Genomic DNA, 17,183 nt, shown 5'->3' with positions numbered 1-17,183 from the left:
TACCATCACAGCCATTTCTTGGCCGCCACCTTGGATTTCACATCTTTTTTCACCATAGCCTTTTCGAGGGCCAAACTCTTTTTTTACAGCTTGGCTGTTTTGGATTAGATTTCACTTTTTGTATTTGTATACCCCCAACATAGGCCAGCTTTGAGGCTTTTTTAACCTATTTATTTTTTCTTTACCACAGGAAGAAGAAAAGATGAAGCAGATGTTAATTACTTTAAATATTTCTGATTTTATCAGTAAATGTACAAATTATATATATAATACATATATTTATTACAGAAATCTCCATGGTGGTTTCTTTGTAACTGAACACTCTACAACGTGACTTCTTCTAGCTGATCTCTCTACAGGGTGATTTGTTTGTAGCTGAATTCTGTACAGGTGATTTGTTTGCAGCTGAGCTCTTTACAGAATGGTTTCTTTGTAGCTGAACTCTCTACAAGGTGACTTCTTCTAGCTGATCTCTCTACAGGGTGATTTGTTTGTAGCTGAATTCTGTACAGGTGATTTGTTTGCAGCTGAGCTCTTTACAGAATGGTTTCTTTGTAGCTGAACTCTCTACAAGGTGACTTCTTCTAGCTGATCTTTCTACAGGGTGATTTGTTTGAAGGTGGACTCTCTACAAGGAAACTTCTTCTAGCTGATCTCCCTACAGAGAGATTTGTTTGTAGCTGAACTCTCTACAGGTGATTTGTTTTCAGCTGAACTCTCTACATGATGGTTTCTTTGTAGCTGAACTCTCTACAAGGTAACTTCTTCTATAGCTGATCTCTTTACAGGGAGATTTGTTTGTAGCTGAACTCTACATGGTGGTTTCTTTATAGCTGAACCCTACAAGGTGATTTCTTCTAGCTGAACCATCTCTTTCCGTAGTTGAACTCCCTACAAGGTAACTTCTTCTAGCTGATGTCTCTACAGGTGAATTGTTTGTAGCTGAACTCTCTACAGGGTGATTTGTTTGTAGTTGATCTCTATACAGGTTACTTGTTTCTAGCTGATCTCTTAAATTCTCTTCAGAGTGACTGCTCTATTAGGATGACTGCTCTATTAGAGTATCTCGATCTCACACTTTCTACACTAAGTTGGATTTTGTGTTATAACTCTGTTGCTTTAAGTCTGATTCTTCTACACCATTGAAGAGCCTTTCTAAGATGATTACTCCATCTGTACAACGATTTTCAAAGCATTACCCCTAGCGGTTTATCTGGTAGACGTGGCAAGTAAACGTTTTTTATTAGCTAATCTCGATTCCATAATTGTTACACACTGTTTTTCGTTGTATCTTCCTGGTTTTCAGCTCAATTTCTTTCAAACCACAAAAGGTTTGAGGTTCACTAGTTAACCTATTCACCCACCGATTTTCAGCTTCTTCCCATACACGGTTTACCCTGTAGGCATGACAATATATTGGTGTTATATTTCGTGAATACTCGCTGATAACTCTTTGCCTGTTTATCGTATTCAAGCCAAAGTTGATACCGAGATGTGTCTTTATACCCCCCTTCTCTGTGCCAAATTTCAAGGCAATCAGATATGGCGTTCGCGTTTTATAGCAGTTTTGGTAAGTGTGCAAAAGAGGAAGAAAAATAAGAAGAGAAAAAAAACGAAGAAACTAAGCCAATTTTTGGAGTCGCATATCTTGGGAACGTTTGAAGCGATTTCGCTCTAATTTGGTATGTGGGAGTACTGAAGTTGGCCGGCGTGTCCACATCAAAAATCGTCTTGTTTCATCAAGGCAGCACAGAGCTACAGAGATGCGAAAAGTGTGTTTTCGTTCTTCCTGTCAATATACTCACAGGTGTTGTGCGCTGGCTTCTTGGGCCGCACAACACACTACCGTGTGTTTTGATATAGTAAGTGTGTACAGTTCATATTGTAGCCAGTACTATTCATGGCTTCACTGAATCTTATTTCGTGGCTTACTGCCCTTTCTGCTGTACTAATAACTAGGGCTGAGCAATACTACCGTTTTAGCGATATATCACGATATTTTGAAAGTATCGATATCGCAATGTTTTGTTATTAACTATTGTGATATCATGCCTGAACATTGTTGTCATTAAAAATCCATTTGTGATGCTGTACTAGGCTCAAGAATCCTTGTAAGTCATAACCTGGTTACCCCTGCAGAGAGGTGTGAACACTACACCATAACCTCAAAGCATGTGTTACAATAACTGTTACTGTAAACAAGGATGATAGTGCCTAGTTTGATGCTACCTTTAAAGGAATACTGAGCAATATACTATGTAGCACCAGCTATGATTGACTTATTTGTAAGTATCGTGAACTATTCAGTATCATGAATAGTGGCTTTAGTATCGATCGTGATACTAAAATGGCAGTATCGCTCAGCCCTACTAATAACAGTACTTGCTGGCTTCTTTTAAAGAATTCATGGCTTATGTGTCTACTCTCGTTTCATCAACTCTGTTCCACTCATTACATGTATGCAATGATCTTGAAAAGTAATTGCACTGTAAATGACATCATACTTACAACATATTGGCATTTCATCCTGACTACTCAGTAGATCCCTGTAAGTGTTCAAGCATGAATTGGATTGCTGCAGGTTTGAGGATGCCCAGATCCAGTCATGAATTTTCTCTCCTTCTGCACCTTTTTAACCCTTAAACCCACATAGGCCAGAAAACTGGCCCAAATAAGTGTGCCTTGCACAAAGGGTTGTGACTTTCAAAGCATCCGTCTTATGGCTACACAATTTATGCCATTCTACGTGTGATGTAACAAGGATTAAAATGATACCAAGAGTTTTTCCGTAACACTAAACAGTGAGGCCAAAACTAGCCATATAAATAACTTTTTGGCAAGGAAACATGCAAACACTTTACATACCTTTATAAAATGATCCATAACTCGGTAGTGGTTGCTACTATCAGCTTGCAACAAGTTCCGTTCATTTTGCCATAAAATTTTCTATCAGGCCATATACAACTCATATGAGTAAACCCACAATCGAAATTAAAAATGTGGCAGATGCGACTCTCTGTTGTTCATTGCTTCATAACAAGTAACCCGCTGTGGTTACAGTGTTCATTTAACTTTCTCCAAGTAGTCCAGTGAACAGACTTTTGAACAGTGTGTTGTTTTGGGCTATAAGAATTAAGTTACTCCACCTAATGTCACCATGTGTGCCCATATTGTGTAAACATACATTCCCCAAAAGTTCTTTGCATGTTTAAGGGTTAAACCTACCTAATATAATATCTTTTAACAGGTTATAGGACACCGACCTTAAAGCCTTAATACAGTAAATAAATAAAATAAAGAAAAATCAAAACATTCATTTTAGTTTGTAATGAAATCCTTGTAAGCATGAAGCTTGATAAGTTTCCACTCACTGTTCCTTGGTGTGTTATTTCATTTCAGTAAACTAACTAGTAGGAATGAACATATTATGTCAGGAAAATTGGTAGCATAATAATTGATACTTGTAAGAAATCATCCTGGCGGAAAATGTGAAAAATCGTTATGATAGAAATGTATCTTAATAAAGCAATCAGCTTGCGTTTAGATTATACAGCGTGTATTTCAGAAGGCTCTGTCTTCTCTCAATCATTTATTTAAAGTGCTCTAGTACAGCATACTTAATGAATATCCTAATAATTGATGACAGGAGCTCATAATTGTCTGCTGGGTGCATTTATCAGCTCCAGGTGGTGATTGGGGATAATTGATAACCAAATAATTGGAAAGTTATATGTGCGTTTAAGCTGTATTTGACATTTATTGTACTAGTGCAGTATATGTGCACTGCATACAAACATTCATTTTTAATAGGGAGATACTTTAGAGAATGTTGCTAAAGAATTAGACTGCATTATGAACACGGGAAAATTTGAATTGGTTATTTGTCGTAAAAGAATTGCTGGACATTCACAAACGGATGAAGCAACTGCGGGTTGTACTTCTGAAGTACTTCTTCATTATCAGCCTATGAAGGAACTCTATCACAGAAAGTTTCGCCAATCTGTGTTGAACGATAGCGGCCCACAAGAGGTGGATGGCTCCGTACCAATGTCACCTGTTATTTTAGAAAGGCAGCATTCATGTATACAAGAAACTTGGGATAATGAACAGATTGAGGATTTTGTCAGAAAGCTTGGATTTTTAGAAGCACAAAGTGCAGTAGAACAGAGAGTGAAACGATTTCAGCAGCTGAACCAGGTATGCACTACGCTGTATACATAGGTGTATTTATGATTGCTTATAGCTGACTATATACCTGCATACTCCTAATTTTGAATTTTCATTTCTAGACTGCACAAAAGTTTTATCACATACTGCTGAAGCTAAGAGACTTGGGGCATCCATTTTATCTTCAAACACAACAGAATATTCCTTGTTCTTCAGAACTTGAGAGAGCAGAAAAAATGGTTTGTGTGTGTGTGTGTGTGTGTGTGTGTTACGTTCATATATAATATCGCACAATGTTTCATTACATAGGTCAATAATGCAGAAGATATATTAAAGGATTGGAGAACAAAAATCAAAGCTTTACATCGATCTTATGATAAGCTGTTATTTTTTAGTGTATCAAAGGTCCTTTCCCTTTATGATATTTTAAAATCATGGACTTTTGATAGTGTGGAAATGGTCCAGGAAATTGGTTTTTTGTTTGAAAATAGTCCTTCTAGTATTGAAAAGCTGAAGAAAGCAGTGGAGGTAATCTTGTTAGTACGTATTTGATGTATAGATCAAATTTCTAGAGTTTGTTGATGATCAGCGTTATTTGTATGTGTAGTCCACTTTTGTATATGCAATGTGTAGCTGGTATTAGCTACATGTATGTGCGTACATAGGTATAATAGCATGTTACCCTCAGTATGTTTCGTACCATCAAGACTGAAGGTTGTACAAAAGGAAAGGTTACTCTATATATCACATGCATTGTATCACTCACAATGACCATCGGTACAAGTTTATCCAGTTTTGAGTTACAGTATTCTAAATGCATTCAGTTCCTCATAGTAAGGCATTGCTAGTTGCAGTACACGAATGTTTTCATACTTGTTTTTATGTTTACCACATAGGGATTTTAAACAACCAGTGAAATAACAGAATCGCAGAAGCCATTCCATTTAAGTACACGCAAAAAGAAAATGATATGTGAATAGCCAATTAAATAGAAGCCTTTTAAGTGCTACAACAAGTGCCGATATTTATGAAGTTGTTGATCAGAATTACTGGCATGTGAAACAATTTTAGCACAACTAGTGATATAAGTAACCAATAAAGAATAAGAAGCCTTTTAGGTGAAATAGAATAATGTAATTACCAGTTAGAGGTAATGGTCACATAGAACTGGATGGATACAAAGCACGAAGAGTAGTCACCATGTGGTTAGTAAGCAATCACACACATTTTCGTGCTTCTCCAAGTGCAATTTTGGTTGTTATGAGTACAATTGCACTCAAATGTGTGTGATGATCACCAAATTCAAGCATGTACAGATGCATCATTGAAACTAGATGTTAATGAGGAGCACAGCAATTTAATAATGTGACCAGTGTGTTAAAGAACATTTTTTTGCTTTGTCTCAAGATTAAACTTGTCCCCTTATATAAGGCTTTGTGTCCTTTTCAGCAAGAAATCGGGAGCAATCTTAATCAAACAGTACGGTAGTATTGTTTAAATAGGGTTTGCATCAAAAGTGATGTGCGCTGCCAAAAATACCACTCTTAAAAACCAGCTTAGAAACTTCTTACGCACGAAAATCACCTTTACGGAATAATATTAGTCCATCTAACATCAAATGTAGCGTTAAAAACAAGAAAACACTTACTGGCGGCCGGATATAGAATTTTTTAAAAATCGTCTAAACTTGAAATTTCGACTCACTCACTCACTCACTCACTCACTCACTCACTCACTCACTCACTCACTCACTCACTCACTCACTCACTCACTCACTCACTCACTCACTCACTCACTCACTCACTCACTCACTCACTCACTCACTCACTCACTCACTGACCACAGTTACAAGCCTAGAGCCCAAACGAAGCAGCGCACGGTCACCATTTTACGCCACAACAACTAACTCACCGGTGGGATGTGCCTTTTGGGGTTCCAACGAGTGTACGCCCTGTGTGCCTTATCTTTTCTTTTATCTTCAATCAGGCTGCTTGTCTTCATACCAAGGCGTTAATTTTCCATATCAACACTTTCTTTAAGCACCATAATAGACGCCACAAAACTATTTAAGGCACTTAGACTATGCTACTGTACGGCCTCCGACTGTACAGCGGTAACAAGGTCACACCCATTCTTTATTCTACGTATTATCGATCTATCGATCGAGACCATTCCCCTTTTACACTAGCTGTATTTGTGACCACACACCCTCAAGTTGGCTGATTCAAGATACTCTAGTCTAATAATCGATCGAAACCACAATGATCACACCCCTTTTTAGGGCAAGCACAACTTTGCAGGCTGACTAGAGATACTCTAATACAGCAGTCACCCTAATAAAACAGTCACATGTTTATAGCTAGCTGTATGCTTTAACAAGAAAAAACTAAACAAACTAGTATATTAAAAATTATGAATTTAAAAATGAAGTAGGGTTTCAAGCTATAAAAAGTAGTGAAACAAGAGAAGAACAATGGTAGCTATTACAGCATAGCTCAGTGGGAAATCCCTACTTTGGAAATGAACACAAAATAATTGTTATACCATGCCAAAGTAGGGATTTCCCACTGAGCTATGCTGTAATAGCTACCATTGTTCATCTCTTGTTTCACTACTTTTTATAGCTTGAAACCCTACTTCATTTTTAAATTCATAATTTTTAATATGCTAGTTGCTTAAAGACTTATATTCTCAATGTTATAGATACATGCAAAGTCTTGCAAGTCAAAATGGCATTTGTTAGAGTTTCCATTACTGTATATGCCCTATTAGAGTAACATCTGTCTTAGTACTAGAACGATTGGATCAGGGATGTGCCCACAGTGGTCAGCAGAGGTTAGGATCAGCCTCCACTCAAATAATATAGCCACTACAAATTCATGCCCCACACTAATCTTCTATGCTTATCCCTGTTTCTTATAGCCACCACTACTAAATTTGGACACATCCTTGTTGGGTGGACTATTTAAGGGTGAAATTATACTATTCTATTTCCATGGCAAGAAACCAATATTGTTAGATTATATCACATGCTGAAATCTGTCGAGTGGAGCATGTTTACTTAATCATTATACTGTTACAGAGATGTAGAGAAACTGATCCTGACTCTGACAATCTGATGTCATTTTCAAATGAAATGCCAGTTGCACATGTGGGAAAGTATCTTGAGCGACTTTGTAGAGATTTTTCTATAAATGAGCACTTTCTATACAGTAGATCCCAAGCAATAGCTTCTTTCAAAGGAAAATCACTGTTGTCTGTAAGTAAATAGTGTGCATCAAATCAGATATTATTGCATTTAACAGTTTCAAGAAATAGTCCACTTTGCTCCTAATTATGATAATGGACAATTACTTCGTCTACTGATTGAAATATACAATGGAGTACCAGAATCCTATGAAGTGTTCCATTGTAGTGAAGACTCTACTGAGGAAGATTTGAGACTATTTCTGCACAGAGCATCTACCTTTAGGTAATAGATCTAAGTGCGCATACATTAGTGGTGATGTACTATTAAGAGACTTTGGGCACATGATCACACATCCATCATTTAGTTTTCCATCTTTAGGACCTACAATATTTGTGTTCATAACTTATTCCTAGGTCACATTTTTTTATTGATTTAATTTACATACACATATCTATGTAATTTGTATGAGTACACTTATACAACTGTATGTATGTAACCACTCAGTAAAAATGCTACAGGTACGTTTATGCGTATGTTAGTGAATGTGTATGTCATACTTTTAGTCACTCTCTGTGTTATTTATTTGCTTTATTTCGTTTCTATACAAGCCACCGGACTTTCACCATATTGGAAGTTAATCAGCTTCCATACAAGCTACAAGAGGTATGTACTAGGTACTCAAGACTTTTTACATAACTAATACATGGTATGTAAATATTAAGCTTGCACATGTAAAATATCAAGATACTTAATATCTAATCAAAAACAGCCTAGCTGTAAAAAAGGAGTGCGGCCCTTGAAAAGGCTATGGTGAAAAAAAGATGTGAAATCCAAGGTGGCGGCCAAGAAATGAAATGGCTGTGATGGTAGGTTAATGGTAAAAATTTTAATAACGACAATTCAGGTGAATTTGGTGCCGCTTGGTCAATTGGCACAAAATTCACCTGAATTGTCATTATTAAAATTTTAACCATTAACCTACCATCACAGCCATTTCTTGGCCGCCACCTTGGATTTCACATCTTTTTTCACCATAGCCTTTTCAAGGGCCGCACTCCTTTTTTTACAGCTTGGCTGTTTTTGATTAGATTTCACTTCTTTTTGTATTTGTATACCCCAAAGCCGGCCTATGGCCAGCTTTGGGGCTTTTAAACCTATATATTTTTCTTTACCACAGGAAACAAAAAAAGATGAAGCAGATTTTATAAATACTTTAACTCATTCTGATTTTATCAGTAAATGTACAAATTATATATATATAATGCATATATCAAGAGTTCATAATAATTATAAAAAGAGAGGAGAGTGTCCTACTGCAGTATAGCCTGTACAAACGTGAATCTCAAAGTTATGATGTAATACCTATAGTCACTTTCAATGTGCTAGTTGGTCAGGCATGTACTCAGCATTAAGTTTCAATGACTGTTGTAGTTATGGCTTCAATAAGCAGTCTACTGATGACAGTGTCAACACTCCTTAACACTTTATGTGTTGACATGATATCCTAAAGTAATCAAAGTTTTACTGTGTTACTTTGAGATACACGTTTATACAGGCTATACTGAAGTAGGACAATCTCCTCTTTTTTTATATTATGAACTCTTGCATATATTTATTACATGTCAATTAATCCCCACAGGGTAATTTACAGCTGATTCCTCTACTGGGTGACTTGAAATGTAGCTGAACTCTCTACAGGGTGATCTGCTTGTACGTAGATGAACTCTTTACAGGATTCTCTCTACAGGGTGACTTGACTCTAGCTGAACTCTCTGCAGGGTTATCTGTTTGTAGTTGAATTCTCTACAGGGTGATTTGTTTGCAGCTGAACTCTCTACAAGGTAACTTCTTCTAGCTGATCTGTCTACAGGGTGACTTGTTTCTAGTTGGTCTCTCTACAGGGCGATTTGTTTGTATGTAGCTGAATTCTCTACAGGGTGATTTGTTTGCAGCTGAACTCTCTACATGGTGGTTGCTTTGTAGCTGAACTCTCTAAAAGGTGACTTCTTCTAGCTGAACTCTCTATAGGGTGATCTTTTCATAGCTGAACTCTCTACAGGATGATTTGCTTGCAGCTGAACTCTCTACATGATGATTTCTTTGTTGCTGAACTCTCTACAGGGTGATTTGTTTGTAGCTGAAATCCCTACAAGGTAAGCTGATCTTTCTACAGGGAGATTTGTTTGTAGCTGAGTTCTCTATAGGGTGTTTGTTTGCAGCTGAACTCTCTACATGGTAGTTTCTTTGTAGCTGAACTCTCTACAATGTGACTTCTTCTAGCTGAACTCTCTACAGGGTGACTTGTTTCTAGCTGATCTCTCTACAGGGTGACTTGTTTCTAGCTGAACCCTTACAGGGTGATTTATTTGTAGCTGAATTCTGTACAGGTGATTTTTTTTGCTGCTGAGCTCTTTACAGAATGGTTTCTTTGTAGCTGAACTCTCTACAAGGTGATACTTCTAGATTATCTCTCTACAGGATGACTTGTTTCTAACTGAACTCTCAACAGGGTGATCTGTTCATAGCTGAACTTTCTACTGGGTGATTTGTTTGCAGCTGAACTCTCTACATGGTGGTTTCTTTGTGGCTGAACTCTCTACAAGGTAACTTCTTCTAGCTGAACTCTCTACAGGGTGACTTGTTTTTAGCTGATCTCTCTACAGGGTGATCTGTTCATAGCTGAACTTTCTACAGGGTGATTTGTTTGCAGCTGAACTCTCTACATGGTAGTTTCTTTGTAGCTGAACTCTCTACAATGTGACTTCTTCTAGCTGTTCTCTCTACAGGGTGACTTGTTTCTAGCTGAACTCTCTACAGGTGATTTGTTTGCAGCTGAACTCTCTACATGGTGGTTTCTTTGTAGCTGAACTCTCTACAAGGTAACTTCTTCTGGCTGATCTTTTTACAGGGCATATTTGTTTGTAGCTGAGTTCTCTACAGGGTGATTTGTTTGCAGCTGAACTCTCTACATGGGAGTTTCATTGTAGCTGAACTCTCTACAGTGTGACTTCTTCTAGCTGAACTCTCTACAGGGTGACTTGTTTCTAGCTGATCTCTCTACAGGGTGACTTGTTTCTAGCTGAACTCTCTACAGGTGATTTGTTTGCAGCTGAACTCTCTACATGGTGGATTCTTTGTAGCTGAACTCTCTACAAGGGTAACTTCTTCTAGCTGATCTCTCTACTGGATGACTTGTTTGTAGCTGAACTCTCTACAAGGTGATACTTCTAGATTATCTCTCTACAGGATGACTTGTTTCTAACTGAACTCTCAACAGGGTGATCTGTTCATAGCTGAACTTTCTACTGGGTGATTTGTTTGCAGGTGAACTCTCTACATGGTTGTTTCTTTGTAGCTGAACTCTCTACAAGGTAACTTCTTCTAGCTGATCTTTTTACAGGACATGTTTGTTTGTAGCTGAGTTCTCTACAGGGTGATTTGTTTGCAGCTGAACTCTCTACATGATGGTTTCTTTGTAGCTGAACTCTCTACAAGGTGACTTCTTCTAGCTGATACAGGGTGATTTGTTTCTAGATGAACTCTCTACAGGGTGACTTACATGTAGCTGAATTGTCTATCAGATTAACTGTTTGTAGCTGAATTCTGTACAGAATATCTTGCAATGTAATATAATTCTATAATGGAGTAAGTTATAAACGTAGCTGAATGCTCTATTAGGGTGACTGTTCTATTAGAGTATCTCGATCTCGTATTTGCTACACGTAGTTGCCTTTCTAATCATAACTCAGTGGTTTGTATTCCGATTCTTCTGTACTACTGCAAGTACTTTCTATGATGATTATTCCAGCTACATACTGATTTTCAGCTCGTTGCTCTAAGCGGTTTGCCTGGTAGATGTGAAAACTAATAGTTTTTTATTCATAAAAATCGATCACGAAATTTTGACATAGGTTGCGTTTTGTGTCATATTTCCAGGGTCTTTATCTCAATTCCTTTCAACCACAAAAAGGCACTCCTACGATGGTTACTCCATCTACATATCAATTTTCAACTCATTCCTCCAAGGGGTTTACCCTGTAGACGTGACAGACCTTCGACCTTATTTTACGCACATAATCGGTCATAACTCCGTGTATGTTCATCGGATTCCTACCAAAGTTGGTACTGAAATCCGCCTTAATGAGCCCTTCAAGTGTGCCAAATTTCAGCCCTATCCGAATACGCATTTGTGTTTTATGTAAATATTTTAATAACGATAATTCAGGTGAATTAAATTTTGGTGACGCTTGGTCTTGGCACAAAATTCACCTGAATTGTCATTATTAAAATTTTTACCATTAACCTACCATCACAGCCATTTCTTGGCCGCCATCTTGGATTTCTTTTTTCACCATAGCCTTTCTGAGGGCCACACTCTTTTTTTACAGCTTGGCTGTTTTTGATTAGATTTCACTTCTTTTTGTATTTGTATACCCCAAAGCCAGCCTATAGCCGGCTTTAGGGCTTTTTTAAATCTATCATTTTTTCTGTACCACAGGAAGAAGAAAAGATGAAGCAGGATGATTTCTTTGTAGCTGACCTCTCTACAAGGTTATCCTTCTAACTGATCTCTCTACCGGATGACTTGTTTGTAGCTGAACTCTCTACAGGGTGGTTTGTTTGTAGCTGAATTTTCTACAGGGCGATTTGTTTGCAGCTGAACTCTCTACATGGTAGTTTCTTTGTAGCTGAACTATCTAGAATGTAACTTCTTCTAGCTGAACTCTCTACAGGGTGACTTGTTTCTAGCTGATCTCTCTACAGGGTGACTTGTTTGTAGCTGAATTCCCTCAGAATAACTTGCATTGTAATATAATTGAGCAAATTATAAATGCAGCTGAATGCTTTATTAGGGTGACTGTTCTATTAGAGTATCTCGATCTCGCATTTGTTACACGTAGTTGTCTTTTGATTCATAACTCAGTGGTTTGTAATCCGATTCTTCTGTACTACTGCAAGGACTTTCTATGATGATTATTCCAGCTACATACTGATTTTCAGCTCGTTGCTCTAAGCGGTTTGCCTGGTAGACACGAAAACTAATAGTTTTATTATTTATAAAAATCGATCGCGTAATTTTGACACAGGTCTGGTTTTGTGTCATATCTCCATGGTCTTTATCCCGATTCCTTTCAAACCACAAAAAGGCACTCCTACGATGGTTGCTCCATCTACATATCAATTTTCAACTGATTCCTCCAATGGGTTTACCCTGTAGGTGTGACAGACCTTCAACCTAATTTTACACAAATAATCGGTCATAACTCTGTGAATGTTCAACGGATTCCTACCAAAGTTGGTACGGAGATCCGCCTTAATGAGCCCTTTAAGTGTGCCAAATTTCAGCCCAATCCGAGCACGCATTCATGTTTTATGGCGAATTTTGCGAAGTGTGCGAAATGAAGTAGAAGAAGAAAAAAACGAAGAAATTAAAACGAAATTTTGTTCGCTCGTATCTCGGAAATGGCTGGAGCAATTTTCTTCAAATATGGTGTGTAGATTCCCTTAGCTGGCCGGCACCTCTCTAGCAAATTTGGTTCCAATCGGATAAGGGATCACAGAGCTACATAGGTGTGAAAATTGCATTTTTTTCTTCCTGTTAATATACTCACGGGTGGCACGCCGGCTTCTTGGGCCGCACGACACCCTACCGTGTGTCTTGATTGTGATAATAAATGGTAATCCAATTATATACTGTTTGAAACTCATTTGTAAAAAAGGACTATAATTTTTTTTCTAAAGACTTGACTGAAGAAACTTTTAACGTAAGCCAAATGGTCACTTTTGTAACTGTGGCTATTTAATAACAATGTCACAGCACTGACAGCAGTTACGTTTCCTACAAGTTAACTTCAAGTAGAGATCATTAAAATGAAAAGCAGTAAAACAAGAAAGGCATACTACTGGACAATTAATCCCTACTTTAGTCAGTGATATTATAGCCATGATTGAAGTAGCGACATAATGTCTACTGGTGTAGCTGCATGTATAGGTAAATGTCATTACTTCTTTATTTCTATATTCCCTACTCAAATTTAAAATTGCTAATTTTTGGCAACATGGTTATGACTGGTGAGCATTCCATATCAAAGGAGACTGGACGTATACAGTACCCTGCCCAAAGCCAGTTACATGCTACCCATGAATCAAAGTCTATGCAATAGTGGAGAAAATGTAGGACACAAAAGAGAACAAAGGTAAGTCCATGATGCCTGCATTATAGCTGATGTGGCTGGTGCTAAAGCATGTCTCAGTCCTAAGCAGCGTTGAACAGTAAAGAAATCAAGTGTATAATGTTAACTATAGACAAACTATGCTCTCATCAGTTACATAGTCATGACAATTAGTCAGTAGAAAATTCTGTTGAATGAAAAATTTTAAATTGTCGATTAAATCTTTTAGAAACCATTTAGGGTTACTCTGAAGGCACATTCTTGATTATGCCTAACCAATAGTGCCAAGCTGTTGTGAAGGAAAAATAAGGCTGATTTTTGGTTGACATTTTTGTGTAAACCTTCATGGTTAGTACTACTGTACTGTATGATACATAGATATGTGTGAAGTACATTTTATTAATGTCCACAAAACCATGATATTTGTATATTTCAATAATTATATAGAGTATAATTTTTGGTTTTAGCTTATTTTACATCATCATTCACAAGAAGCACAAATACTGGAATCCTGCACACGACTGAATTACATTGAGACAGCAAGTTCAGTTTTACATGAAATGCCTTGGGTAATAGTGAAGGAATATAAGGTATGTCTGTGTACATGCATGTGTGTGTGTGTGTGTGCGTGCGTGCGTGCGTGCGTGCGTGCGTGCGTGCGTGCGTGCGTGCGTGTGTGTCATATATTTCACATCCATTTGCTTGTAATGTGGTGCATGAGTGGATCAAGTGCTGCTGCAAATTGGCCAGGTTGTAATACAGCTAAGCACCTAGCTTCTTAAGGTTACATTGTCTTGCCACTAACTTTAGTTCAAAGGTATCAAAGAAACTATGTACCATGCCTCCACAGGAAGTCATATTAATCAGCAATGAACACTTACACTTTGCAAAAAAAAACAACAGGAAGCAGTACATTGACTGAGTTGAATTTGAATTTGTACACTATGTGCTCACTCATGCAAAACTAGCTACCGAAGGGATGGCTCCAGGAGAGTTGTAAGTCTGGAAACTGGTCAAGTATTCTTAAGTACTAAAATATATTTTACAAAGGTACAAAATACTCTAATAGAGCAGTTAACCACCAAGTCACTTATTTTTTTCTCAAGTAGCTACGTATTTGATTTATCTGTAATGAAATAGTTTAAACTCCTATCTCGGAATGCTTAAACTCTAAAATGTTTCCTTTGGACATTTGTCCCAGACCTGCATGAGTGTGCATATGTACAACAAAAGGTTTCGGACCGAATCACCGAAATTCCTGGAACTACTAATGGTCAGTGTATTAGCTAACTACCAAGACTGTAACGTCATTCCTTAAATACAGTTAACCTTAGCTTTCTTTCTCCTTCCATGTTACAAATGATTTGCCTATAATCCATACATGTCCCATAGCACAAAACAGTTGATAACACACTAATTTGGTTTGTATCTTATTTGTGAAAAATCCAACCTTGGGACTGCAGCCCTCAAGAGTTGGTTTACAAATCAGATACCTCATGGATGTATTGCTTGTATATAAGTATGTATGTTTTATAGGATAATGGTCCAAACCTTTCTTGGGATAAAGCTAAGAAAACCTTTGATAAATACGTTAACAAAGGAAATTCTGACTTTCATCTGGAGTTGGTGTATGGATGTGCCGGTAATAAGTTACTTATACAACTGTGGTCACATATTGTTACATGTACCTCCTTTGGGTACAATCAATGTGCTACCCATGCAGGTTATAATAGACCATATGCACTGTCAATAATTTTACATTAATTTAAAAATGAAGTAGGATAGACAGTAGTGGAACAAGAAATATGAATGATGCATGCTATTGTAACAAGCTACGTACATATGTGGGAATATCCCTACATTAGCATGTTAGGTACAACCATATGTTCAATGCCAAAGTAGCCATATAGCTATGTTGTGGTACTGTAGCTACCATCATTCATCTCTTATTTCACTACTTTTTATCACTGGAACCCTACATTATACTAGTACTAGCATTGGTACCTGCTGTACGTGCAGGAATCACATTATAACAACCAAGCATTAAACATCAGCGCCATTCATACCCTGCAGCATACATGGTGATATGATTTTTAATTCCATCTTGAAAATACACCAGAATGATGGGAAGCATGCAGGTACTCCTGAACCTGCAGAATTGCAGTGCTAAGCTAAAATTACTGTAGTAATGTGTATGCTTATAACACACAGGTGTAAACAATGTGCATTGAACAGTAAAAAAAATCAAGCCCGTAGCCGTAGTCGTTATCAAGTTACGCTTTTCTGAAGGCATCAGTCAGTCAGTTTCCCAATCAGTCAGTCAGTCAGTAGAAAACTCCGTTAAATAATTTTATTTTAAAATCCGTAGCAACTTGTTGAAGGCATTTCAGCTCGATCTGAAAAATTGTTTGGGCTTAGTTTGACCTAACCAATAGTTCGTCTGGGAAAATTGAGGCTGGTTTTTAGGTGATGTTATTTCGTGGACCACACCTACTCCTTTGTGTACAGTACTATTGCACTGTATGATGGTGGCACTTTAGGCAGCACATGTCACTTCTGGGGGATCCCTACTTAAACAGTACTACTGTACTGTTTGATAGGCTAACATGTGCAGCATGTATAGAATCCACTGATTCCAGTCACAATATACAGTATCACAATACTATAGAACACATAACATACTTGCAAGGGCAAGTCCTGCACTGTAGAGCAGGTACCTACCAGTGTTAGTGAATTTCTATTTCTAATTGATCGCATTGGAAACAGGGTATTTGATAAGGCAATATGGCATTCCATTGGCCCAGTGTAAACACAAAACGATCCACACAGCTGCTCAGCACTAGTTCAGGTTTGTGAGTAAAACACATCAAGCTTAAGCTGATAGGTTCAGTGGTATACTACTGGAGGAGCAGGTTGGGCCAGTTTGGCTCAGAGTGGAAATATTTATCAAACACCGTGGTTGGAAACAATCAATGATATCTTTCTAGTCTGCTTCTAAATAATAGCAGTTGCCACGTGTAGACAAAACAAAGCTACACTATGTACATTTGCTTAATGTCAGAGTTTTAAGCTGATTAAGTAATTATAACTTTTTAACCGGATGTGCACTCCACATCTTCAAAAACATAATATTATGTACAGTAGCATATGATTCAAGGGTACAGTATTGAAACATATCTCCTTTATTTAATCCACGCAATCTAGCCACTAAAAATACATGTAGTTCAAAGGTAATATTATGTGGTGCAATACAAGAAGTCAAGGTAATAAATTTTCCAATACACACATAAGCTAACTAAAACTATTGCTCTATTACTTGCCAGGGAATAGCTGTCACTTTTCACCTACTGTACGTATGTATGTATATACACATATTTGTGTGTGGTTTGATTAATGAAATTTGATCCTTGTATTCATACAGACGAACACTTAAATTGTTGTAATGTGTACCTATGTCAGGTGATGGAAAGACACACTACATCAGGCAGCAATTAGATGACCCTCATTTAGTTATTGCAGTGAATGAATCTTTTACTCCATTGAATGCTATCTTGAAGTTGAGAAAGCTTCCGCACAATCATACCTGTGCAGTTTTTTTCAACTTTACTATTGTGCCATCAATTGTAAGTTTCAATATTCTGTGTGTGCTTGCA

General features: G+C 37.5%; 1 protein-coding gene across 1 annotated transcript in view; it reads left to right on the top strand.

Moving 5' to 3' along the window:
• Positions 1–17,183, top strand: part of LOC136262912 (uncharacterized) — a 102,817-nt gene that overhangs the window by 36,297 nt on the left and 49,337 nt on the right. The window contains exons 19-27 of the mRNA XM_066057327.1: positions 3,811–4,197; positions 4,290–4,406; positions 4,477–4,695; positions 7,250–7,426; positions 7,473–7,639; positions 7,966–8,020; positions 13,998–14,120; positions 15,067–15,172; positions 16,990–17,153. Of these exons, the coding sequence (XP_065913399.1) occupies positions 3,811–4,197; positions 4,290–4,406; positions 4,477–4,695; positions 7,250–7,426; positions 7,473–7,639; positions 7,966–8,020; positions 13,998–14,120; positions 15,067–15,172; positions 16,990–17,153 (1,515 nt within the window). The remainder of the gene's footprint in view (positions 1–3,810; positions 4,198–4,289; positions 4,407–4,476; positions 4,696–7,249; positions 7,427–7,472; positions 7,640–7,965; positions 8,021–13,997; positions 14,121–15,066; positions 15,173–16,989; positions 17,154–17,183) is intronic.

Source organism: Dysidea avara, chromosome 8 (assembly GCF_963678975.1).
Source record: "Dysidea avara chromosome 8, odDysAvar1.4, whole genome shotgun sequence".
NCBI lineage: Eukaryota > Metazoa > Porifera > Demospongiae > Dictyoceratida > Dysideidae > Dysidea > Dysidea avara.
Note: the sequence above shows the minus strand (reverse complement) of the source record. Positions and strands in the feature narration are given on the sequence as shown.